The sequence below is a fragment of the Episyrphus balteatus genome, chromosome 4 (genome assembly GCF_945859705.1).
Source record: "Episyrphus balteatus chromosome 4, idEpiBalt1.1, whole genome shotgun sequence".
NCBI classification, from domain to species: domain Eukaryota; kingdom Metazoa; phylum Arthropoda; class Insecta; order Diptera; family Syrphidae; genus Episyrphus; species Episyrphus balteatus.
Genome location: NC_079137.1, coordinates 77,411,876 through 77,437,619, shown reverse-complemented (window position 1 = coordinate 77,437,619; position 25,744 = coordinate 77,411,876). Strand labels below are relative to the sequence as shown.

The window sequence follows — 25,744 nt, the reverse complement described above, 5'->3', positions numbered from 1 at the left end:
TTTTTTTAAGAGGAGCGAGAAGGATGACAAAAAAGATGTGGACTATTGCAAAATTCTGCTTCAATACAAAAATGGTATCACATTGAAATTTGGTTAATAAGGATAGGAACAAAGAATTTAGATAACCATAACATTATTTTGGATAAAAGGGTGTTTTTTCGAGGAAGATGTAAATTCTGTAATAATTTAAAAAATTGCCATTGATTCCGAGTGTAAAACAAACCAAGAATAAAACAAAATGAGCCCTTTGATAAAAGGGTGTTTTTTTTAGGTGGAACAAGGATAAATATTTATTGCAAAAAAAAAAATAACAATTTCAAAGAAGGGTGTTTTTTTTTTTAAAAGGGAAATGTGGTATTTTTGGTGCATAATGTAAAATAAAAAAAAAACATTAAATTGTTTGCATCAGTAGAACTTAAAAACAAAGATTTTTTAATAAAAAAATACCTAGCTATTCATTATGTCGAAAAAAACATGGCAATAATGAACTTAGATGTTCACGGGTTTTTATTGCAAGAATCGTTCAATGGGTTATAAGAGAAGATAAAACCGCTGAGTTCTATTAAATGAGAGGGTGGAAACTGAAGATAGGGGTGCAAAAGCCCACTTTTTGGTTTTTTCAATATACCTCGTAAACTAAGCAAAATTTTGATATATTGCACATAAAACTTTTTGTAGAGAGTTAAATTTCCTATTGGAATAATGTTTTTTAAAAATTGAAAAAAAAAAAAATTCGTACCAAAATAGTCGAAACAATCATAATAAAAAATATTTTAAAAAAAATCGATTTTTTGAGTTTTTTTGCTTTTTTAGTTGTACATTTTTTTTGGGTTTAGATAGACATAAACATTGCTCCAAAGAAAAAAAGAAGTAAATGTTTTTATTTTGAATATAATAATTAGTGTATAACACTAAATATCTTCAATCTACTATCTATTGTTATTTTTAAAAATCAAAACCACACTATAATTGATAAGATTATTTCAAGAATACCAATCAGTTAAAAGACGTGCCTTAATTAAAATAGACAAAAGTTACCTTGGAGTGACTCAGACTGCGAGTCTTTAGCTCTTTTAAATTTAATAAATTAATGTTGGAGTCAAAATTTTAAATTAAATAAAAATATATCTCTCGCAAAGCAAAAAAAAAAGGTAACAAGACTGTCCGCCAGTGACATACATACCTACCTAATTAAAATTATATTTAATTTTATTTAATGACAACCATTTTGTATTATAACATACACATAGTTCATTCAGGAAGTTACAAACTTTTTGAGCAAACAAACATTATGAATGCATCTAAGTCACCCACCCGTTTTTAACACTTCCAAAAATGTAAACTTAACGCTCATACGATAAGAATTGATGATTTTTATGCTTGTGAAATTCACCTATTGCCCTGTTTGTAATTGCTTTAAATTTTTAATAAATGTTTTAAAGGCAAAAATTCAAAAAATTATAATTCTTATAGGTATTTAATATCGAGTCAAATTTGTCGATAATATTGCTATTAAGAAAGGTACAGATAAAAAAAATTGTTTAAATTTGAAATATGTATGTACAATGTACATTAGGGTGTGTCACTTTTGTATGGCCGAAAAAAATTACTCTTATTTTGCAATGTAATAGTGGTCAAAAGTTTTATTAGGGTCTAAGGTTTAATAATATGTAAAAAAAATTCATAATATCGTTCGTCTTTGGCTCGCTCAAATCGGTTGAAGTTGTAAGGAAAAAAACCATTTTATATGAAAAAATGTATTTTTTCCTTCACATATTATATTGCAGCTTAATTACTAAGTGTTCAATTCCAACGTATATAAGTTTAAAAGTTTTTTCTTATAAAGATATATATTTAATATACAGGGTGTCCCAAAAGTAATGGATCAAACGAAATATGTTAATAGGCCAACTTAAGGGCTCTCAGAATTTGGTAACTTGTTCATCCCAAATCCTTACGGTTTTCGAATTAATGCATTTTTTGTGAAGTTTCGAAAAATTCCTACTTTGCAACAGTATTTTGCTTCCTCTGCTCATAATTGACTTTTGTTTTTTACAATTCTTTCACTAAAACATTGCCTAATAATAAGAAAAAATTAATTAATCAAAATATTTTTCATTTCATACGCCATTTTGCTGCAAATTAATTAACAGTTCCATGTTTTATAAAAACTCAATTTCTTTCTTTTATTTCAGAGCAACACCCTGAAAAAAATTTGTATGGTGTGGCACTGGTTTATTATTTGGAAAACTTGTCGTGTCATTGCAGTTTTCAAAAATGTATAAAAATTTCCAAAGTTGAAATTAGAACGAAAGATATCACAATTTGAATGCAAAAAAACAGACGTTTTCAGAGCAAAATAACAAACAAAAATCGAGGCTTTTGTTCAAAAAGAAATAAACAAACAACAGTCGAGAAAATGTGTTTATTTTTCTTCGTTATTTTTCTCTGAAAAGCCCTGTTTTGTTGCTTTTAAATTGTAATATCTTCAGTTCTAACTTCAACTTTGGAAACATTTATACATTTTTGAAAACTGCAATAACACGACAAGTTTTCAAAATAATAAACCAGTGCCACACCATACAATTTTTTTTCGATTTGTTGCTTTGAAATAAATGTAAGAAATTGAATTTTGAGAAAACTTGGAACTGTTAATTAACTTGCAGCAAAATGGCGTATGAAATAAAAAATGTTTTGATTAATTAATTGTTTCTTATTATTGGACAATGTTTTAGTGAAAGAATAATAAAAAACAAAAACCAATTGGGGACGGAGGAAGCAAAATACTGTTGCAAGGTAGGAATTTTTCGAAATTTCACAAAAAATGCATTAATTCGAAAACCGTAAGGATTTGGGATGAACAAGTTACCAAATTCTGAGAGCCCTTAAGTTGGCCTATCAGCATATTTCGTTTGAACCATTACTTTTGGGACACCCTGTATTTGTTTTTGTATTCAAACGGCGCAGTTAAAAAAAAAAACATTTATTTCAAAAATCTCTAAAAACTCAAATTTCTTCGATTTCTTCCTATATTTTGAGCGAGCCAAAGATATTAATTAAAATGAAAATTGTAAACGCAGCATATATTTTTGATAAGTATTGTAACTTTTAAAAGATATTATTTTTGGAAATTCCATACTTTAGCATTTTGACACACCCTAATGTACATTGTACAATGTACATAAAGCTACCTAACTACAATTTTTCCAACACATGTTACAGTTTATTTTTCTGTGTTAAAATTTGTTTTCTTTTAATAATATGGTGTGAATTCAACGTTATTATATACTTAGGTTGTTATTAGTTATTAATTCAATTTATTTAATAATAGAAGAGATATTTTATTAAAAATACATGAGAGGACTTGTTTTTGTTTTTTCTTTTGAAAGAAACTAATTCGAAAAATCTCCCAAAAATTAGCTTTTCAAAAACTTTAAATAAAAATAAAGGGACAAAATGGCAGAAATTTGAGATCCACTTCTTTCGTCTTCTCTACGGTCATAATGTCAAGTCTAAATATTATTATCTCGGGTTCGAATTATTTCAGAAACTCTAATATTTCCCTGTAGTTAAAACCTGAGCCAGAATAGACCTCTTTACCATTATTTGAAACACGCCAATTCAAAATTTTCAAACAAATTCCGCAATAAAAAATATCGTATGTACCTAATTTAGTGATTTGGTGTTTGGTCTTCATTCAAATGAAATTTTCATTCACGTGGAAAATTAAAAATATTATAATCAAAACAAAAACGTAAATAATTCGGTAATAAACATAAACTAAATTTTGATTTGAATTTGAAACAAAATGCAAGCTTCTTTTAAAAAGAGAAGTGAGAATTTTGACACAGATCAGATGGTAAACAAAACAGCGAAGTGAATACAAAATAAAAAATAAAAAAAATATTCGTGTGCGAAACTCTCTTTTAATAATCGTTTATTGTTGTTTTTTTTTGTTGATCCCACTTCGTCTGCGTTCGTCAACCAAATCTAAAAAACAAAAATAATAAAAAAAACAACACCACGCAGTGTTGGTATACTAGTGTGTATAGTCCAAGCTCTTGAGTTGGGACACGAATTTTGTCAAAGAAAAATTGTATATGAAAACACAGTTACCACCGCAGACGAAAATCGTAGGTTCCTGGCGCAATTCCAACTCCGAAAACTTAAATTTTCTCGTTTTCGCTTCGTTTTCGAGTGATAACGGCTTTTATCTTGTTTTTAGCTCTATTTTTGCCGAACTTCAACAAATATTAAAATTTTTATTTTTATTCGAACATTCAAAAACGTAACGTGCATTAAAGCTTGTCTGACAGCTTTTTTCTATTTATCTTTCGATTTTCCCATAATTTTTTTAGAGAATACCTAAGAGAAAAGTAAAAACTCAAAAAATCAAAACCTTTTCGTCTTACAATTTCAATTGTATATCAGGTTTTTCAAATGGTTATTAAAATCTATATTATTAATTAAATTTAATTTAAATTAATTAAAAAAGAAATTACATTTTTTCATAAATACAACATTATTTCACATACTTTAAAAGTTATTTAAACATCAAATTGAAAACAGAAAAACAAAAAAAAAAAATATTTTATATTTAAATAAAGCGACGAAATTACTTAATACGCGCTTCAGTGCACATCGACCCAACTCGACTTATCGGACGTTCTGGTAGTTTGTTCTTTTCAGTGAGTAGAAAGTTGTTCAGTGCTTTCTAAAAAAGTTTGTTTTATACTCTTTAAAAATTTTAATAAAATTATTCTCAACAGGATATTGTGTTCCTAATTTGTATTATATTGACAATTTTAATTTACAAATTTCGAAGTATCGAAGTTTAAAACATAAGTTAAAAACTAGTACTTTTGCAGATCTCTGTTGCTTGAATTGTTTGGTTGGTTATAGGACAATTTAATAGGACAAGAGAATAAAAGAAGAAAGTTAAAGTATCCAATTGGGTTGCTTGTACTTGTTTCTTAAGCTGATAAAAAATACGACGGCTAAGGATAGTGATACAAAAATAAAAATACACTTAAGAACGTCCACAATTTAAACTTTAAAAGTTTCAAATTATATTTAATGGATTTTTGGAATGTTAAAGACTTAAAAAAATTATTAGCAAAATGTCTAGAAAAATGGAAATATCGCTTAAAATTCGTTTTTAAAAGGGCTACATCAATTTTTCCAAACGGTGGAGTTTGTTAGATTAACTAACTTATGTACACGTCTAACTTAGATTCCTAGACAGGAAATTGAAAATTTTCAGGAGCAAAACTAACGGTCCTGTCATATAACGATAGTAGAAAAGTTTTTTTTTAACGATTTTGTAAAATATTAAAAAAAAATTAAAACAAAAAAAAACAAATTTTGGATTTTTAAAAAAGCTTCAAAATTAAAAAAAAAAAACAAATTTTTTTGAAATATTTTTCTTCGATTTTAATTAATAAATCTTAAAGATTTTTCGAAAATCATTATTAACGGAAACGGTATACCTCGAATAGAACCGTTTTTCAAACTTCAATTTTTCGTAAAATTGACATATCTACATTTTTTTGGGTTTTAGGTACCTTCATGTTATACCTAAATTTTTAAGAACGTCTTCAACGATTTTTTCTCGAAAAATGCAGCTCAGTTAAAGAAATCAAGTTGGCTTTTCTAGCACCTCAAATTCTTTAGAAATGATATTTTTCCTTTGAATTAATTGGCACAAAATTTTAAACAATTAAGTAAATTACTAAAGCCATTTTGGTAAGTTACTTAGTCAAAAAGCAGACTGATTTTGAACTTAGTAACTTACTAAATGGCTTTAGTAATTTACTAAATCGTTTAAAATTTTGCGCTAGTATTTTTTATTTTTTTTATTTGCAATGCCGTCTTTACCATAAGGGCATACGGGGCCCGTGCCCAGGGCCCCCATTCTCAGGGGGGCCCCGAAGGAGCGAATATTATATTCTCAAAACATTTTTGTCGGTCAGACCATCTACCAAAAAATTTTAGTTTTTATATGGCAACGGAAAATATATGTTTTCAAACAGATAACAAACTATGTGGCGTTGTATGCGGACATAAATTTTAAATCCAAACCACCAAACCCAAATTCAATTTTCAAAAAAAAAATGAGACAATAATATTTTCAAAAAAAAAGAAAAATACCTTTTTTTCACTGTAGGTAAGATTATTTATTAATTATTAATAAAAACAACGAATTCTCTTCCATTATCTTTTTACTTAAATAGTAATTTCGTTTGAAGTTTGCAAAACTGTCAAATTTGTAGTGCGTGTTAAAATCAGGGTAAAAATATGAGTAGATTCGTATTAAAAGACGAAAAAGAATCAATTCGTCGGCAAAAAACATCAATACTTTTTCCGTTGGAAAACGTTTGAGAAAAAACTATTGCCGGCTCGTCGATGGTACATCAATGTTTTGGTTCAATGGAAAACGCCATGGTACAATGGTTTTAATTTGAATTGCGAATTGCTCTCGTATTTAAAGATTGACACATAGAATTCAATAAATAACTTTTAAACAAATTGTTTTTCAAAAAAAAAAAAATTTAATTTTTTGTTTAATCCAAAATAATTTTTTTTTAAGTTTTCTTAATTTTAATATCAGTATAAACCTTTTTATGTAAAAATTTTCATTAAAATCGGTTGTGTCGTTTTCATTAAGAAATCGGTTCTATGGCAAGTAGGTACCGTTAATAACGGTCCAAAAAATATTTTCCTTCTTTCAAAAGTGCGGCCTTATTTGCAGCAAAACATATTTTTTTTTCAAAGCAAAATCGTTATCCGTTTTTGAGAAAATTGCAATATCGCGAAAACTTTATATTGGAGATATCCGTTGAAAAAGAGACATTAAAATAAAAAGGCAAACAATAAAAAAAAACGGCTCTTGAAAATTACGTAGAAATCGTCTGTACCGAGTTTTTAGCAAATCTTTCAATCCGTTTGAGCTCTTTTTTCCAGTTCTTCAAACTGAAACTTATAACGGATACAGGGTACAATTATTGGCAGTGGCAATGATTGATGTCTCGATGCACGTATTATAAGCACCCCCTTTACTTTATATGAAACGATATATTGGCACCCCTTTTTAACCATAACCATTGACTTTAAGCCAACCATTGTACTTATTTTACTTTCCAAAAGGGCCCCAAATTCTTCTGTGCCCAAGGGCCCCAGGATAGTTAAAGACGGCCCTGTTTATTTGCATTTACTCAACTCTAAAATATTTAAATGATAAGCAACTACTAGAAGTGGTGCATTCAATTGTTTTTTTCTTTTATTTTTTCTTTATTTTATGATTTTTTTAAATTTTATTCAATTTGAGCTCCAAAATTTTTAAGTAACGCGGATTGAAAACCTGAATAAATGCGTTCCAGGGACATATTTTTAGGTCTAAAAAATTTTTTAAAATTAGGACTTAAATATGTCATTAAAAAATTAACTATAGGTACCTTCATTTATCTTATATTCAACAAGCAACTCATTACCAATCACTAGAATAGTATTTTTACTGCCCCAAGCCCCAACCAAAATACATACAGTGGATTAAAACAAAACCAAAAAAAAAAAATCTAATCTTAACTATGTAAAGTAATAGCATTTTTTGTCCGGATCAGTGAATCATTAGCGATACCGATTACCAAATTAAATCTTAAGTGCGGTACCGTATCAGCTGGGGCACGAGTTTTTTTAGGGGCACATACATTGGTTGTGATTTTAAAATGTGTGTGTTTGTATTATCAAACTCTCTTAACAGCATAACACCCAAATTTGTATGATTTCAATAAACTATGCTGAATAAACTTATCAGTTGTTGAATAATAAATCTAGCGGTGTTTTTCTACAAAGCTTCATGCTCAAAAGATCCAACAACTCAAATTTACCAAATAGTGTTGTTGTTGTAGTCTTTATAGCTTGACGAAAAATAAATGTATACCTACCTCTTCAGTACGTAACTTATCACAGGCATCTTTTATTTAGTTTCATGAGCTTTCGATCTTGAAGAAGTTCCCTATAGCCCCGAAATGACTGAGAGTAAAAACAGTCGTGCCGGTAGCACGAGTTCGATTGGATCATCTCAATTTGGCCTAGAAGCTATTTTAATTCGTATTGGAATATTTGGAAAGTATCAACTAATAAACTACTTGCTAATATGCATTCCTATGCTATTTCGTGGAATCTTCATCGAATCTTACATATTTCTTGCAAGTTCTGTTGTTTTTCGGTTAGATAATCGATAATTTGGTTTTTATCTTGTGAAGTGGCAATACTCAATTTATTATTCAATAGGTGTCGCGTACCAGAATGTGATGGCCCAAACAGTATATACAATGAACCATGGACAGAATTTTCGATACCAAGAACTTCCAGTGGAGATTTGAGTGATTGTTATCGATATGTTCCATACAATCGAAGTGATGTTTGCACTGTTCAAAATTTTGATCAGAATGCACAAGAAAAATGTGAAATGGATTTTATATTTCGTGATAAAGAACTGACCATATCCAATGATGTATGTAAGTTTTTGAGAGAAATTGTTATTGTTTTGATATCGATAATTTTGTGATGTAGTTTGGAATATATTGCTCTGATGAATGGAAACTATCGATGGTTGGAACAGTACATAATCTTGGAAAATTTGTTGGAATTCCATTGGGCGGATATTTTTCAGATAGGTGAATAAACTCTTCAGATTGATTTATTTTTGGTTAGGATTAATGCTAGAGATGTGAAATTGAAAAACAATAACAGGCAAATTTATCGATATATAAAGTGTATTTGATATCGAACAAATTGTGCTTCTTCTACAAATATCTAAGAAATATTCTAAGAATTTATTTTAACCTCGGTCTTTGAAGCCGACAATTAGTCTTTTCTACTTTCTTGGTATAACGAGTAATAATTCAATTCGACATTTCGATTAATGAAATATCGAGAATTGAAAATTCGAAGATAATCGTTCCATACTTTAATGAAAGAAGATCAAATAAACATTGAATAGATTGTTTGAGAGACCTTCTTTAATAGGTAAATTGCTGAGATTTATGTTCTGAAATTGTTGCGGTACAAAAAATTCATCGATACTATCGAATAACACGAATTCGATAAAATACAAATTCGAAGTTGGAATTGATCGAATTTGTGAAACCAAGCCTTATAATCCAACAAACGAATTTTAAATTTTTTTAGAAGTTGTCAGCTAAAGAGTAGAATTATGATTAGACTTAGTTCAGAAATCTTTGCCTATTGATTTTTTCGAACAATCGCCGTTAAAATTCGAAGTTTATCGATTATTCGAATCAATAATATAATTTGAATAATCAACTACTACAGATAAAGATTTAACATCTAAGATTTTCTTTCATTAATCCTAGCGGAACTATTAATTCGAAATTTAAGAAAAGAAACTTCGAAAATAAAAGAATAGGCAAAACGATACATACAACTTTCATGGCATACCTCATGTATAAAAAACACGATTCGGAAAGATTAAGAAAATCACAAAAAGATTTTTTCAAATTAATTTAAAAAAAGTTAAGTTCGAAAATTCGAACTTCTAAACAATGCATGGTTTGAAGGACCTGCTTACATGGGTAAATTTATGAGACTTCTATTTGGTAAAACGAAATTCGAAATTAATATTATGCTGCTAAATTGAATTCATCGAATAGATGATTCACAAGGCTTCAAAAAATTACAAAAGATGTCTTGTAATTCATTCAAAAGTTCAAAATTTCGAAACTCGAAATTTCAATATTCGAATCGATTAAAATTATGCAGCTGAATTGAATTCTTTGAATACCTAGATAATTCAGAAGATTTTCAAAAAAGTTACAAAATATTTCTTCGATGTATGTTCGAAAATTCGAAGTTAGTGAAAATTTAAAAAAATAAACTTCATCATTTCTATAGATTTGCTGGTCAACAGACTTTAAAAAAATACAAAATATATCTTCGAATTCATTGATTTAAGTTCGAAAATTCGAAACTTGAAATGTCAAGATTAAAATTATTCGAATTGAATTAATCTAATAAATAATTCAGAGGACTTTCAAAAAAGTTAAAAAATATTTCTTAAAATTTAAGTTCGAAAATTCGAAGTAAGTAAAAAATTAAAAGAATAAACATCATAATTTCTATGGATTTGCTGTTTTCAATTTATCACTCTTCTGCTTAATCTTACCAAATCCTAGCGTGCTCAATAAAATAATCTAGTACTAGTTTTTTTGTTCTCCATTAACAGGTATGGTCGCCGCACAATTTTGGCTATTGGAGGCTTTCTTAGTGCCATTGTCGGAGTCGTTCGATCATTCTCACTAAGCTACTACATGTTCCTCGCATTTGGATTTCTCGACAATGTTTTCAGTGCAACACTTTATGCTACAGTCTTCATTCTAGGACTCGAGTTAGTCGGACAAAAAGCTCGTGTTTTAAGTTGTTCCCTACTCACAGTTTGCACTGTTTTTGGAAAAGTTCTTCTAGCAATTGTGGCGAAATCTTATCCAAATTGGAGAACAATACTTCAAATTTTCTACACTCCAGCTCTAGCTCATATTATCTTGCTTTGGACACTTCCCGAGAGTGTTCGATGGTTACTATCTCAAGGTGAAGAAGTGAAGGCTGCGAAAATTCTTCACACTGCTGCCAGAGTTAACAAACGAAAACTATCCGATCCAACTGTTGAACGATTGCTCGTTGATAATCGCCAGAAATTATCTGAAGAAAAAAGTACATTCCCGATTCGTCAAGCTTTTACATCATTATTTTGGCGAATTATTAGTTGTGCAATGGTTTGGTTCACACATGTTTTGGTCTATTATGGTTTGAGTTTGAATTCAATATCACTTGGAGGAAATAAGTATGACAACTTTATGTATATGTCATTGATTGAAATTCCTGGACTTGTTTTGCCATTTTGGACAATGGATCGATATGGTAGAAGATATTCATTATTTGGATGTTTGATTGTTTGTGGAATTTGTTTAGCGGCGACGATTTTTGTCGAAACTGGTAAGTTGTGTATTTGAACTTATTTCAAAAATAAAAGTTTTTCAAATGGTTTTCTTTCAGAATTGTTTGGTCTTCAGTTGGCACTATTTTTAATTGGAAAAATGGCTATCACCGCTTCTTTTCAAGTTTTGTATTTTTACACATCCGAAATATTTCCAACAAATGTACGAAATAGTTTGTTGTCGTTTTGTTCGATGTTTGGACGATTTGGCTCGATGTTGGCACCACAAACTCCTCTTTTGGTAAGTTTTATAAAATTCAACCCAATGATTAATTAACTTTAATAAAATATTTTATACACTTTTCAAGGCAAAATACTTTCAATCTGGTCCAGCAATCCTATTTTCAACATTTGCTGTTATATCAGCTTTTGTGGCTTTGTCATTCCCTGAAACAACTGATGCTGTTTTGCCAACAACTATGCATGAAGCTGAAGATATTGGTCATAAACCAAAACACAAAGATGTTGAAAACAATAATTTAACACCAGAAAGTAGAAATTATAGAGTATCTTTATCCAGCTCGGGTCCATAGAACAATTTTTGAATATTTCATTTTTTTGGAAATATATTTATTAAGTAAAATAGATAGAAAGATATAATTATACAAATTATTTACATAATAAACATTAAATTTGTTTGCACTTTACTAATGTTTTTTTTTTTTGGTTTTTTGTTTCATCTATTTAATCATACACATTTCATTATCATTTAATTTTTAAAAAAGCTCTAAAATAAATACATTTTGGAAAAAATAGAATTTTAATTTTGAAAATTCTGGTCCAGAAATAGTTTGCATAAAGCTGAAAATTGGTACAGAGCATTTAAATGTCCACTTAATTAAATTACAAAAGTATCCAAAAGTCCCACGCGGGCATTCAAGGTTAAATGCCGAAAATGTAGGTTTTTCATATATAACTTTAAAACGGGCGAATCTATCAAAAAATAAAATGCACGACTGGGGTCGCACGTACTTACTCTTATACTTAAAGTTACTCTAATATTAAAGCTTTTTATTCAAGAAAATTAAGAAAAATTTGATATTTTCAAGAAATTTCATAGGTAGTGTAAAAAAATAAAATCTGTTTTTATAATTAATTAAACACCGTTTTAAATAATGTTTAAAAAAAAAAACCAAGTATGCCATTTTATTACTTGTATAAAAAGGTATTTTTAGAAACAAATTTTCGAAAATCGTAGGAGCTGTTTTTTTTAAAAATAATTTTTTATATATAAAAAATGTAACATTTTTCAAAAAAATAGTTGGTATGGCATTTTGAAGAAATAATTAAATTACACATAAAAACTAAATTTCAAAATTTTTCATTAATCCGTTTTCAAAAAATTGATTTTCACAAAAAAAAATTTTTAAAATATTTTTTAAAAATCCAAAAATGCGTTTTTTGAAAATTTTCATTAAAATCGGGTTAATGTTGTACGAGATATTCAGAAACGAAAAAAACCGTTCTATGACAGGTACCGTTAATAACGGTACAAAAAATATTTTTTTTATTTTAAAAGTTGGCTCTTATCTGTAATACTACAAACAAAAATTTTAATCAAAATCGTTAGAGCCGTTTTTGAAAAAAATTAACTTATGTATTTCCGTTACATGGCAGATACCGTTAGTTTTGTTCATAAAAAAAAATTTCAATTTCCCCTCTAGGGAATCACCAAAAACTGCTAACTACCAAGTTTGAAGAAAATCACTTCACTTGTTTAGGCTGCAGCTCCAGATAGAGACAGACACACAGACAGATAGACAGACAGAATTGCCGGACCCACTTTTTTGGCATTCTCCATCATCGTAATGTCATGTAAAATTGTTATCTCGAGTTCGAATTTTTTTACGAATCCTAAACTTGCCCTATAGTACCTATATAGCAAGTAAAAACTATATAGAAGACTTGTAGGTTTTGTAATTCTCTAAAAAATGTGCAAACATTTTTTTCTACGAGCAATCATTTAGAAGATATCATTAAACGAATAGAAGTTTTTAGACTTTTTTTAACTAACCTTGGTAATTCCATAAAACTAGATCAATTTTTTTCACTAGCCCACCCTTACTTCAAAAATTATGAGATTATGACGAAAAAAAATGTTCAAACTACCAACCTCTTAAAAATCAAAAATTTGTTTTTTTTTCAGTGTTTTCCAACTACTTTTAAAAAAGTTTTTCTGTCATAATTTTTAAATTAATGATGGGCTAACGAAAAAAGTGATGTAATTTGTGGGAATTACCATGGTTAATTGAGAAAAAGTGTAAAAAGAACAATTTGTACACTGAAAAAAAAAAAAAAACAAATTTAGATTTTTAAGTGGTTGGTAAAATACCATTATTCGATAGTAATACCAAGGGTTTTTCATTGCATTGTTTTGATTTTGATTAATGATAATGGATATTAAAACCTTCATGCAAAATTTGGTTATCCTACCACAACATTTTGGTATTAAGTTTGCAACTGTTATTTATAATAATACGGGTTGACAGATGAAAAAGAGGTATTCCTTTTTTCAGAGACGTCAGATTGCCTTGATTTTAGGTTGCAGCATAAAAAAAATCAGCATTCAAAAATACCTTGAAATCATATATCATATGTGTAACATTGTTCCATGATCTATTGTATTGCTTATTTCGAAAATCTCCATTTCGCGGTTTGACCTTGAAAATCGAGACTTTCGGACATGAGATTTTTCTAGACTTTTGAAGTAAGTTAAAGAATGCCAAAACGAAGATATTAATCAAAAAAAAAAATGTATTAGCATTTACTTAAGCCATGTAAATTTTAAACACTTTGTCTTATTGAGACTTTCTAAACTTTTGTTCAAGTGCTAAAAATATAATTTTAAATATTTTAAGTTTTTGTATATAAATAATAACAAAAAACATAGTTTTCGATCAATTTTAAGAATGAAAAATCAAAAAAAAAAAAAATAATACTACAATTTGTTACAAAAGTTCCACTCAAAGGAAAGATAAACTTAACCACTCTTGAAAAGTCTTAACTTCGTCACGTTAAAGAGCACACTTTTGCATTTCTACGAATACGAAATTACTATGGTTTATTTATATTGATGTCTGCTGATAGCAAAATTTTATTTAATTAATGTCTTTTGATATCTCAAAAACTGATTTAATTTAGTTGACTCTAACTCTACTATCTCATGCAATTCAACTAAGACCATACGAACATAAATTATATAAATGTTATTAAGCAAGCCACCAACTTTATTGTAAGACTTGAAGAACTAAAGTTTGTGGCAATAAATTGCTTGGGGGTTTGCCAACACTTGATAATATATCTACCTTTAATACGGTCTACCTATATTTTTATTAACTCATCCATGACACTTATTAATTTATATTAATCCTAGTTACAATAAAACAATTTTTTACAATGTTTCATTATCAAAAAACAGAGAAAAGCTCTCTCTCCTTCAATATTCTTCTGGCTAAGTTAAACAAGAACTATCATAAGCTATTTAATTACCAAGTTTATTGTCAATCGACTTATCTCTCCATTAGAACAACCAATATACTAACAATTACAGATATAATTATTCCATCGTCACTTCAATAGTCCAAAAAACCATAAACGTTATATAGAAATTGGTATCATAAAAATAAAGCTTAATCTAAAAAGCTAAGAAATCTAAAATAATGATTAGTGAAAAGCCTTCAAAATCGTTAGTTGTCTGAGATTGAGGCAAAGACGATCTACTTCCTAGCACAATGCCTCAAGTCAAAAACCCTAAAACTAGGTCCGATTCAATTAGTTTAGACTCGATTCTAGTTCGTATTGGACAATTCGGAAAGTTTCAAATATTAAATTACATTCTTTTGTGTATACCGATTTTATTAAATGCAATTTTGACAATTTCGTATGTTTTTATTGCGAGTACAGTTGTTCATAGGTGTGTGTAAATAAACAAAAAGCTTTTTTTTTTCTTATTAACAATTGGATTAATTATAATGTGAATTATAACAGTTAGCTTTTGTTTATTAGATGTCAAGTTCCAGGTTGTGATAGCCAAAATAGTACTTATCAAGAATCATGGGTGAATTTCGCAATTCCGAAAAATCTTAATGGTGATTTGGAAAATTGTCAAAGATATGTCCCAATGAGTGATAATGGAAGTCTTGGTGCGGAAGTTTGTTCAAAGGACTATTATAATCAAAGTATTGTGGAGGAATGTGGAACGGACTTTATATTTCGTGATAAGGAAGTGACCATTTCTAACGATGTACAGTATTTTCGAAATTGTTTTCGAAATGTTCAACTTTTTTTTAATGGAGTTTTTTAACAGTTTAATATCTATTGTGGAGATGAATGGAAACTAGCTTTGGTTGGAACAATCAATAATGTTGGACAGTTTATTGGAATACCTCTTGGAGGATATCTTTCTGACAGGTGAAAGTTCCTTCTGATTAGTGATGTGAACTATCGAATAAAAACTATCAAACTATCTATAGATGTAAAATATTCATTCATTCGATAGTTTTAAATCATTCATTCATTCATTTAGTTACTATTTTCATTCGAAAAGTTTTTTCGATCGAAAGTTTTTTATTCGATAGTTTTTTTATTGGAATAGTTTTTTTTTTATTCGATAGTTTTTTCATTCAAATAGTTTTTTTTTACGATAGTTTTCTCATTTATTCGAATAGTTTTCTTAAAAGATAGCTTTTTCATTCGAATAGTTTTTTCGATCGAAAGTTTTTTATTCGATAGTTTTTTTATTCGAATAGTTTTTTTTTTTATTCGATAGTTTTTTCATTCAAACAGATTTTTTTTACGATAGTTTTCTCATTTATTCGAATAGTTTTCTTAAAAGATAGCTTTTTCATTCTAATAGTTTTTTTTTACGATAGTTTTTCATTCGAATAGTTTTTTGTATTCGATAGTTTTTATTCGGTAGTTTATTCGATAGTTTTTATCCGATAGTTTATTCGATTGTTTTATTCCATAGTTTTTATTCGAATGAATAAATTAACGATTCGATAGTTCAAATCATTCGATAGTTCCCATCACTACTTCTGATAGTTACCTTTATTTGATAATGTCTCTTCTTCGTAGATATGGCCGTCGGAATATATTGGCAATCTGTGGTACCTTGAGTGCTGTTATGGGAGTAGCTCAATCTTTTACAGTTGACTACTTTACTTTTATGGTCTTTGGATTGTTGACCAATATTTTTGGTTCTTCACTTTATTCAATAGTTTATGTTCTAGGACTTGAAATGGTTAGTCCTGAAATACGAGTAATTGGTTGCACAATTATGACAACCGTTTATGATATTGGACAATTTTTACTTGCCGTAGTTGCCAAGTACTTCCCCAATTGGCGACTCATCCAACTGATATTCTTCATTCCTTCCTTGTTTCAAATTGTGTTCCTTCTGGTTCTTCCAGAAAGTGTTCGATGGCTATTGTCACAAGGTGAAGAGAAAAAAGCTACAAAAATTATTAAAAATATTGCCAAATCCAACAATCGAAAGTTATCAGAACAAACTGTGGATAAGCTTCTTCTAACATTTCGGTACAAACTTGCTGATACAAATGAGGGTAAATTTCCAATTAAAGAAACTTTTCGATCGTTGTTTTGGAGAATTGCTAACTGTTCGCTATGTTGGTTTACCAATGTCCTACTCTATTATGGATTGAATATGAATTTGGTCCTTCTTGGTGGTAATAAGTATGATAATTTTATGCTGGTATCATTGGTTGAAATACCTGGAATTTTAATACCATTTTGGACAATGAATCGTTTTGGTAGACGATATTCATTGTTTGGATTTATGATGATAAGTGGGATTTCTATTGCGACGACAGTTTTTGTTCGATCGGGTGAGAAATTTTTAAACAGAAAGTCACAAGAACACTATTTAAAAACTTTTTTTTTAGAACTATTTTATCTTCAATTGGTGTTATTTCTACTGGGAAAGTTAGGAATTGCTGCTTCATTTCAAGTGCTGTATTTTTTCACTTCTGAAATATTTCCAACAAATGTTCGAAATAGTCTGCTATCATTTTGTTCGATGGTTGGGAGATTTGGATCAATGGTTGCTCCGCAGACACCTGTTATTGTAAGTTATTTTTAAATTTGTCATCATTTTTTTATCATTAAATTAATTTCTTATAAACTTTGGCATAAATATGATATTAATCGCTGTTTCTTTTGTTTTTTGTAGGCAAAGTTCCATGAATCAGCTCCAGCTATAATATTTTCTGGATTTGGGATTTTATCAGCTGGACTGACTTTATTCTTTCCTGAAACAAATGACATGGTATTGCCATCAACACTGCAAGAAGCTGAACAAATTGGTCAAAAGAACAAAGTTGAGGAAATTGATATTGAAAGAACGTTATTGAAGCCGATGTCTTGAGGGTTAAGAAAAGGCTTGTTAATGAGATAGTAGAATAATTATGAAGATTACAGAATTAATCAATTAAAAAAAAGTAATTTAGAAAAAAGTTTTGTTGTTGTTAAAACTTAAAGAAAATTGCAGATATGACTTCTATCTTGCTTGACGGAAGTTTTTTTATGGGGAAAAACTTGAAGTACGAAAAAAAAAAAATAAAACATTTCGGGTCCATTTACCAAAATTTCGACACAATAGATTGATCAATTTGAATTAATTTTAACCCAGTGTAATTAATCCCAAGACCTTAAAAAGACCAAAAAATGCTACTGTATATAAAATAAATACATAAAAAACATCACTCCAAGACAATACATGCATTTACAAACACGAGCCTCAAAAAAATAAATATTCAATTTTTTTTAGACTATTAATATGGCTACTTAACAATACTAAGACATCTTTCCTTTCAAAATCCCAATAAAATAAATACCTACAATGTGTTGAAAGAAAATAAAGGCTTTTTCAAGAGACCCCTTTTGGAGACGAGTCTTTTTTGTTTCAGAAAGTTATCCTTGAAAAAGAATTCAAGAACTCCATTCAATTATGAGAAAATTTTCTATGATATTTTTTCTTAAATGAAGAATGCCCGATTTGAAATCCGATTGTCTTGGTTTTAGTTCCATGAGATGCAGCATCGAAAAATATCCTAAGATCATGTGCCATAAGCAAAGGTTGATTTTTAAATGACGTTGTAAGCTTGTTTTTGGTCAACATGCTCATGATACAGAAAAGACCCGCTGGATTTATGGGATAGTGGGTGATAACATAAAATGATTGGTAACTTGAATGGATCTTTGATTTGGATGTATAAGGTATAACATTTTTGCAGACCGAAGGGAGTTTATTGAAAAATAAAGTGCATTTAAAATGCAATTTTTGACGTAAGGATGAAACCAAGAAAAACTGTTGCCATCAAATAGATCTTCCTTGGCTTAAGCCAAATTGTCTGGTTTTTGAATGTTTTTATGGATTCATCTAACCACGATATGCACTTAAAGTATGTGTCTTCAAGTGCAGGTTTTGGCCAGAAGGCAACAATTTAACACTCTTGAACTTAACTTTGTCGTATTTGCCGAAATCGGCGGGTTAAATTCCTGAACCAAGGCTGACCGACGTTTGTACAACTGGCACTAAGTGTACCAGGGAATACACTAATTGCTTTCCAAAGAAGACCTAAAGGAGCCCGATTTTTCTAGTTTTTACCAAGACTTAAACATTTTTGATATCGTGTAAAAGTGGTCTTGGATTTTTATCGCTATGAGTATTACAATGACAATGGAAAAAATAATACGTATACGCCACAGGGTACCATAAAATAAAACACGTTTTTGACGTTTTTTTTTGTCTTAAATCATTCATTTGGATGGTCAATTGTTAAGTTTTCAAAGATGTAAAGATTTTAGATATATTTATGAAACATTATGTTCAAATTTATACAGTAGAACAACACAAAGTCCTTAAGGGAAAATTTTTTTTTTTAATTTTTTTTCAATTTTTTTTATATCTTAATGATTCTTATCCACCTACACATACAAACAGTGAAAGGAAATCATTTTAGGAATATCCTACTATCTTACACCAAAAAAATATAATACGAACGCCCTTCAGCGTGAATATTACGTTAAACAAAACGACTATTGGCAGAGTCCTTACCCTATGAAGACAAATTTTGCTCCTATAAAGCCTTACAGAAGATACCTACAGTTGTTAGCCTTGGTAAGGCTTTATAAAAGCAAAAATATTAGTTGGATAGAAAACTTTTTTGGAGTTTTGCCCGGATTCCTATAAGGGCAAATATTTTCTCTGCGCCTGTAAAGACACTAAACAAAAATCCACAGATATTCCGGATCCGGATCTATGACTAAATCATAGAATTCACCACACTCATAACTCATAAAAAGTAGAACATAAACAAAAGATGTTGACGAAATCTTAAATCTTTTAACAGAAGCAAAGGTTAATAAACTTGTTTACAAAATTCTTAAAATAGACTGTTAATTTTTGTCCTTGAAGAATAAACCAACTTTGGAATAATTTTTACGATTCCTAAAAATAAATTTTCTAAAAATAAAAATGTTTTCACTTTATGATGTTACACCATAAATTTAGACGATTTGTGTACTATTTTCTTAAAAATGTCAAACCTAATCAGTTGCTTATCAGATCAGATTTCTACTAAGCAACAGATTATATTAATACTAGAAAGAATGGAAAAATTCTACAGCTTCTGATACAAAAGAACCCTTGATTAGAATTTAAAAGAAAGCATTAACCGACAAACGATTAAGGGGATTAGTTGTCCGAAAAATAAAGCAAAAACGTTTAAAAATGTGCAAACAAAGTTTTGGAATTTATAAGCCTATCAATAGGCTGTACCAAGACTTCTCACCTGGATAACGACAATGGCTTCAGATGGGAAAGGTTGTCCTAAAGATTCTACAAAAGAATCAAATACTTTTGGTGTGGATGACATTCTGACACAGATTGGAGAGTTTGGAAAGTTTCAACGATATATTTATATTATAATTTTTCTAGTGACTATATTTCATAACATAATATCAGTTGGATTTGTTTTTACTGCGAGCCCAGTTGTTTATAGGTGAGTTACTGAAAACTTCTAAAATATAAAATTTATGGGTGTGTCGTAGATGTCGGATTCCAGAATGTGATAAATCGGAAAGTTTGTACGAAAAACCATGGACAGATTTTTCGATACCCAAAACTGCATCTGGTAAGCTTGATAAGTGCCAACGTTACAAAGCTTTCAATTCCTCCAAAGATGGCCAGCAATATTGCAATGCAGAAAACTATGATCAAGAGCTGCAAACAGACTGTGGTCATGATTTCATATTCCGCGATAAAGAAGTTACCATTTCTAATGATGTAAGTTTCCTTTGTTAAGACCCTTGGAGAAATTGACTAATTTTTGAAATTTTGAAGTTTAAAATCTTTTGTTCAGACGAATGGAAGCTTGCAATGGTTGGGACCATAAATAATCTGGGACAATTTATTGGAATACCTTTGGGTGGACTTATTTCTGACAGGTAAAGAGTCTCCACACAATTTGATGGCATTTTTCTAACTCTCCAAATATTTCCAGATATGGCCGACGTTTGGTCATAGTGTGTGGAACTTTCATAAGTGCCGTTTTAGGTACAGCCCGTTCTTTTTCACCAAACTATACTATTTTCCTAATCTTGGGTTTTCTTGACAACTTATTTGGATCAAGTCTCTACGCAACCGTATTCGTTTTGGGGCTGGAAATTGTTGGTCCTAAGGCTCGAGTTCCCGGTTGTACATTTATAGGAATGTGTACAAGTATTGGATCATTTCTATTAGCTGTAATAGCGAAATATTTTCACGATTGGCGTTTAATTGAGCGGGCATTCTATATTCCTGCTTTAGGATTTATAATACTGCCATTGATACTTCCGGAAAGTTTTCGATGGCTACTTTCCCAAGGCAAAGAAGATGAAGCTATTAAAACTCTCCAAAAAGCTGCAAAAATCAATAAACGCGAACTTTTTGACTCCAGTATTCAACAATTACTTAAATCTAACTGTCAAAATGTACAAACTGTCAAAACAGAAGAAAATAACTCTCCAATAATTGCGGCTTTTAAGATTTTCCCTTGGAGAATTATCAATTGTTCATTGTGTTGGTTCACAAATGTTATGGTCTTTTATGGACTCAATTTAAATTTAGATCTCCTTGGTGGTGGAGACAAATACAATAATTTTATGTTTGTTATATTGATTGAAATACCAGCTTTACTATTGCCATTTTTGACCATTAATCGTTTCGGTAGACGGTATTCTATATTTGGATTTATGTTGTTGAGTGGAGTTTTTATAACAGTTATGAATTATGTCAGTTCTGGTAAGATCAATTTTAGTGTTGAATGGATATTTTGGTCAAAATTAGCCTCTTTATCTAGAATTTGTGACTCTACAATTGATGCTGTATCTCTTGGGAAAAATGACAATAACGGCATCATTTCAAACCTTATACTTCTTCACATCAGAAGCATTCCCAACAAGCGTTCGAAATAGTTTGTTGTCGTTTTGTTCGATGGTTGGACGTTTTGGTTCGATGGTGGCGCCACAAACTCCACTTATGGTAAGTAAACTGATATAATGTCATAGATCATGGTTGCTACAGTATAATTTTTATCAGGCCAAATACTATGCATCAGCACCGGCTCTCCTTTTTGCAAGCTGTGCCATCTTATCTGGCTCTTTGGCGTTGTTCCTTCCAGAGACAAAAGACATAGTTTTGCCATCAACATTAGAGGAAGCCGAAAAGATGGGACAAAAGGATGCTGATGTCGAATCAGAAATCAAAGAAAAACTTTTAAAATCAAAAGTTTAGCTAATTTAATTTATCGTAAATAATTTTTAAGTATAGTTCGTATGTATTTATTTAATTATATTTACATAAAACTCTTTACATTTTTAAAAAAGTATTTTTTTTTCCTCAAAATGTGTTTTCTTATCCAACAAAAAAATGAGATTCGTCCACACTGCATGCGCACTATTTATTGATAAGAGCGATTTTAAATAACAAAACAGCTTGGAAAAAATATATAAACCTATAGCTTCCATAAGACCTCTATAAAGCTTTTTTCAGAAGCAATTTTCTTTTATGAGTTATTATTCCTTTAACAGCTTCATTAAAGCTGTTTAGAATTAATTATTATCTCTAGAGGTTATGGCTTCCATGAGTCTCTTAAAAGAATTCTATAAGACTTCTATAATGCTTTTTTAAGACAGAATTTCTTCGAGAAGTTATAATTTTTTTTTTCTCGTGAATCACAAGAAGTTTTCTGGTGTTGAAAGATGATTCAAGGCAAAAAAAACAGTAGCATTAAGAAGCTTCCGTAAGGTAGTAATAAATTGTGGGGTTTGGATGCTTTTGATGTCTTTCGGAAAGAATTCGTGTGACTCAATCTCATTAACTACTTATTTAGGAGAAAATATACTATTCAAAACTTCTGTTTTATATTATTGGGGGAAGAAAATGCAGACTGTTCTTTCATCTAGAAAAAAAACAATTATGAAAAAGCATACAACTCTGCATTACAACAATCATATCTAGCTTTCAACCGGGCGCCATTTTAAGAACTTAATTGTCATACAAGGAGTATGACAGTTGAAAGGGCTTGAATAATGGTTTTAGCTTTAATATTGATAGAGGATTCTGAGATCTGAGTAGAAAAAACCGTTCTCGGTTTCGGATTAAAGGTTTTAAAAATAGGAAATAATTTTTTTATTAAAGATAAAATTATAATTTTCGACCTTGAAAAATAAACAAATTTTGGAATATTTTTTTATGACCCCTTTATATCTTCAAATATATAAACGCTTTTACTCTATGACTTCGCACCTTAAATTTAGCCAACTTGTTTACCTTTTTCGTAAAAAGAAACAAAAACTTAATCAACTCGTGCTACCTTATCAGATTCCTCATTATGAACCAACGGCTACAGATAATAAAATGATAAAATAAAAATATATCAAAGCATATCTCTTCTGAATGGAAAGAAATCTACAGCTTCTTAAACAAAAGACCTATAAATCTTCAAGTAAGAAGTTTGCAAAGCTTATCGATAAAAAACATTTTAGCTTCTCTACACGATGAAAAAGGAGGTTTGTTTTCTAAAAAAAATAAAACAAAAAATGTCTTGAAATATGCAAACAAAGATCTTGAAATTATTATAAGCTTCTCCATATTGTACAAAGACTTTTCAGATGAATAACGACAATGGCTTCGGATGGAAACGGTTGTGTAAAAGATTCATCAACGGAAGAATCACATCCATTTGGTGTTGATGACATTTTGACAGAGATTGGAGAGTTTGGAAAATTTCAACGTTTAATTTATATTATTATTTTTCTTGTGGTAATATTTAATGCAGTGATATCAGTTGGATTTGCTTTTACTGCGAGTACAGTTACTTATAGGTTTGTAACTTTAGACTTCTGTTCTAGATTGATATTTCAAAACAATTTGTTTGTTTCTTAGATGTCGAGTTCCAGAATGCGATGGATCGGAAAATTTGTACGAAAAACCATGGACAGATTTTTCGATACCCAAAACTGTAGCCGGTAGGATTGATAGCTGCCAACGGTACAAGTCTTTCAATTCCTCCAAAGATGGCCAGCAATATTGCACTGCAGAAAACTATGATCAAGAACTCCAAACAGATTGTGGTCATGATTTCATTTTCCGGGATGAAGAAGTTACCATTTCTAACGATGTAAGTTTCCTCTGTTAAGACCTTTGGAGAATTTGACTAATTTTTGACATTTTGCAGTTTAAAATCTTTTGTTCAGATGAATGGAAGCTTGCAATGGTTGGAACCATAAATAATTTGGGACAATTTATTGGAATACCTTTGGGTGGACTTATTTCTGACAGGTAAAGAGTCGTTTAAAGACAAATTTCTTTTTTTTTAACTTTCCAAATATTTCCAGATACGGCCGACGTTTGGTCATAGTGTTGGGAACTCTTATAAGTGCCGTTTTGGGTACAGCACGTTCTTTTTCACCAAACTACACTATTTTTCTTATCTTGGGATTTCTTGACAACTTATTCGGATCGAATCTCTACGCAACCGTTTTCATTCTTGGCCTTGAAATTGTTGGTCCAAAAGCTCGAGTACCTGCTTGTACATTGATATCAATGTGTGGTGGCATTGGAGGATTTCTACTAGCAGTTGTAGCGAAACAATTTCATGATTGGCGTTTAATTGAACGAGCATTTTATGTTCCTGCTTTAGGATTCATAGTTTTGCCATGGATACTTCCAGAGAGTTTCCGATGGCTACTATCCCAAGGCGAAGAAGAAGAAGCTGTACAAACTCTCCAAAAACTGGCAAAAGTTAACAATCGTAAACTGTCAGAATCCAGTATTCAAAAGTTACTTGAAGCAAATCGACAAAATGTACCAGATGATAAAACAGAAGAAAATAGCTCTCAACTTGTTGATGCTTTTAAGATCTTCCCTTGGAGAATTTTGAATTGTTCATTTTGTTGGTTTACAAATGTTATGGTCTTTTTTGGTCTCAATTTGAATTCGGCTTTTCTTGGTGGAGATAAGTATAACAGTTTTATGTGTGTTACTTTGATTGAACTTCCAGGAATGATTTTGCCATTTTTAACAATGAATCGATTTGGTAGAAGATATTCTTTGTTTGGATTTATGTTTTTGAGTGGAGCTTTTATTACAGCTATGAGTTATGTCAGTGCAGGTAAGAAAAACATGGAAAACTCTGGTGGAGACTTTGTAAAAGGTAGTTTCTTTATTTTAGAATATGTGACTCTTCAACTTGTATTGTATCTTTTTGGAAAAATGGCTATTTCGGCATCATTTCAAACTTTGTATTTCTTTACATCAGAAGTATTTCCAACGAGTGTTCGAAATAGTTTGTTGTCATTTTGTTCAATGGTTGGACGGTTTGGTTCAATGGTGGCGCCACAAACTCCACTTATGGTAAATAAACTGATCATATTAGTATATATATGAAAAACTTTGATGCAGGCTCCAGGCCAAAGTTTTTCATATATATACTATTTGAAGAGGTCACTACAAAAATTCCTGTAATTGATCATATTAGTAACATTTTTGAGAACACCAGTGTAATATCTAATTTTTACAGGCAAAATACTATGCATCAGCACCGGCACTTCTGTTTGCAAGTTGTTCCCTCTTATCGGGCTCTTTGGCTTTGTTCCTTCCAGAGACAAAAGGCATGATTTTGCCATCCACTTTAAAGGATGCCATTGGACAAAAAGAAGTCGATGTCGAACCAGAAACCGAAGAAAAACTGTTGGAATCGAAAGTTTAATTAAACTCAAATTTTTGTTAATTATTCTTATATAACATTCAGGTTCAATGTACAAATGCAAGAATTCTCAAATAAAAACGTCCTTAAATAAGTCATATTTTTTAATTTATTTTCACTACATGTCTTCTTAATTAAAAAAAATTCTTTGTTTCATTAAATTTGTATTTAAGTCGTATGGTGAAATATACCTTGCAAATGGAATATGGAACTATCTTTTTATTTGCTTTTTGATTGCCATCACTCGTATATCACTCAGAGAGCAAAATACGAGTAGATTGATGAAAGACGTCATACATATTTGTTACACGTGCTCAAATAGTTCACACCCACTAATGCCAAAAAAAAATTAATTTCATAATAATAATAAAATTTGTGACGGTGTCAATAATAGTGGAGGCTGGAATACGAACCCAGACCTTTGGTGTCATAGTCCATGGCACTAACTATTGCGCACGGG

General features: G+C 30.0%; 4 protein-coding genes across 4 annotated transcripts; all 4 read left to right on the top strand.

Annotated features, from left to right (window-relative positions):
* The first annotated feature begins 4,615 nt into the window (after nucleotides 1-4,615).
* Nucleotides 4,616-11,661, top strand: LOC129919146 (solute carrier family 22 member 7-like). The gene is made up of 7 exons (XM_055999996.1): nucleotides 4,616-4,688; nucleotides 7,984-8,227; nucleotides 8,293-8,515; nucleotides 8,575-8,678; nucleotides 10,247-11,013; nucleotides 11,074-11,255; nucleotides 11,323-11,661. Exons 2-7 carry the CDS (start codon nucleotides 8,028-8,030, stop codon nucleotides 11,545-11,547), a joined length of 1,701 nt encoding a protein of 566 aa, XP_055855971.1. The 5' UTR covers nucleotides 4,616-4,688; nucleotides 7,984-8,027; the 3' UTR covers nucleotides 11,548-11,661.
* Nucleotides 11,662-14,675: 3,014 nt separating this feature from the next.
* Nucleotides 14,676-17,438, top strand: LOC129919373 (solute carrier family 22 member 4-like). Its single transcript, XM_056000233.1, has 6 exons — nucleotides 14,676-14,927; nucleotides 15,020-15,257; nucleotides 15,321-15,424; nucleotides 15,853-15,868; nucleotides 16,011-17,099; nucleotides 17,205-17,438. Exons 1-6 carry the CDS (start codon nucleotides 14,746-14,748, stop codon nucleotides 17,397-17,399), a joined length of 1,824 nt encoding a protein of 607 aa, XP_055856208.1. The 5' UTR covers nucleotides 14,676-14,745; the 3' UTR covers nucleotides 17,400-17,438.
* Nucleotides 17,439-19,840: 2,402 nt separating this feature from the next.
* Nucleotides 19,841-21,809, top strand: LOC129919372 (solute carrier family 22 member 3-like). Its single transcript, XM_056000232.1, has 6 exons — nucleotides 19,841-20,037; nucleotides 20,087-20,321; nucleotides 20,379-20,482; nucleotides 20,539-21,317; nucleotides 21,376-21,557; nucleotides 21,615-21,809. Exons 1-6 carry the CDS (start codon nucleotides 19,841-19,843, stop codon nucleotides 21,807-21,809), a joined length of 1,692 nt encoding a protein of 563 aa, XP_055856207.1.
* A 1,356-nt stretch (nucleotides 21,810-23,165) lies between these two features.
* On the top strand, nucleotides 23,166-25,382 carry LOC129918635 (solute carrier family 22 member 3-like). Its single transcript, XM_055999260.1, has 6 exons — nucleotides 23,166-23,401; nucleotides 23,463-23,697; nucleotides 23,755-23,858; nucleotides 23,915-24,690; nucleotides 24,751-24,932; nucleotides 25,099-25,382. The coding sequence occupies exons 1-6, from the start codon at nucleotides 23,202-23,204 to the stop codon at nucleotides 25,285-25,287; spliced, it is 1,686 nt and encodes a 561-aa protein (XP_055855235.1). The 5' UTR covers nucleotides 23,166-23,201; the 3' UTR covers nucleotides 25,288-25,382.
* Nucleotides 25,383-25,744: the final 362 nt, after the last annotated feature.

What these genes read in the sequence shown, in the direction of transcription:
- LOC129918635 (XM_055999260.1), top strand. Translation starts at nt 23,202, where the DNA reads ATGGCTTCGGATGGAAACGGTTGTGTAAAAGATTCATCAACGGAAGAA. An exon ending in TATGAGTTATGTCAGTGCAG is followed by an intron (nt 24,691 to 24,750) that starts GTAAGAAAAACA and finishes TCTTTATTTTAG; the next exon opens with AATATGTGACTCTTCAACTT. An exon ending in CGCCACAAACTCCACTTATG is followed by an intron (nt 24,933 to 25,098) that starts GTAAATAAACTG and finishes TAATTTTTACAG; the next exon opens with GCAAAATACTATGCATCAGC.
- LOC129919146 (XM_055999996.1), top strand. Translation starts at nt 8,028, where the DNA reads ATGACTGAGAGTAAAAACAGTCGTGCCGGTAGCACGAGTTCGATTGGA. An exon ending in GACGATTTTTGTCGAAACTG is followed by an intron (nt 11,014 to 11,073) that starts GTAAGTTGTGTA and finishes GTTTTCTTTCAG; the next exon opens with AATTGTTTGGTCTTCAGTTG. An exon ending in CACCACAAACTCCTCTTTTG is followed by an intron (nt 11,256 to 11,322) that starts GTAAGTTTTATA and finishes ACACTTTTCAAG; the next exon opens with GCAAAATACTTTCAATCTGG.
- LOC129919372 (XM_056000232.1), top strand. Translation starts at nt 19,841, where the DNA reads ATGGCTTCAGATGGGAAAGGTTGTCCTAAAGATTCTACAAAAGAATCA. An exon ending in GGTGGACTTATTTCTGACAG is followed by an intron (nt 20,483 to 20,538) that starts GTAAAGAGTCTC and finishes AAATATTTCCAG; the next exon opens with ATATGGCCGACGTTTGGTCA. An exon ending in CGCCACAAACTCCACTTATG is followed by an intron (nt 21,558 to 21,614) that starts GTAAGTAAACTG and finishes AATTTTTATCAG; the next exon opens with GCCAAATACTATGCATCAGC.
- LOC129919373 (XM_056000233.1), top strand. Translation starts at nt 14,746, where the DNA reads ATGCCTCAAGTCAAAAACCCTAAAACTAGGTCCGATTCAATTAGTTTA. An exon ending in AAGTGACCATTTCTAACGAT is followed by an intron (nt 15,258 to 15,320) that starts GTACAGTATTTT and finishes GTTTTTTAACAG; the next exon opens with TTTAATATCTATTGTGGAGA. An exon ending in CTCCGCAGACACCTGTTATT is followed by an intron (nt 17,100 to 17,204) that starts GTAAGTTATTTT and finishes TGTTTTTTGTAG; the next exon opens with GCAAAGTTCCATGAATCAGC.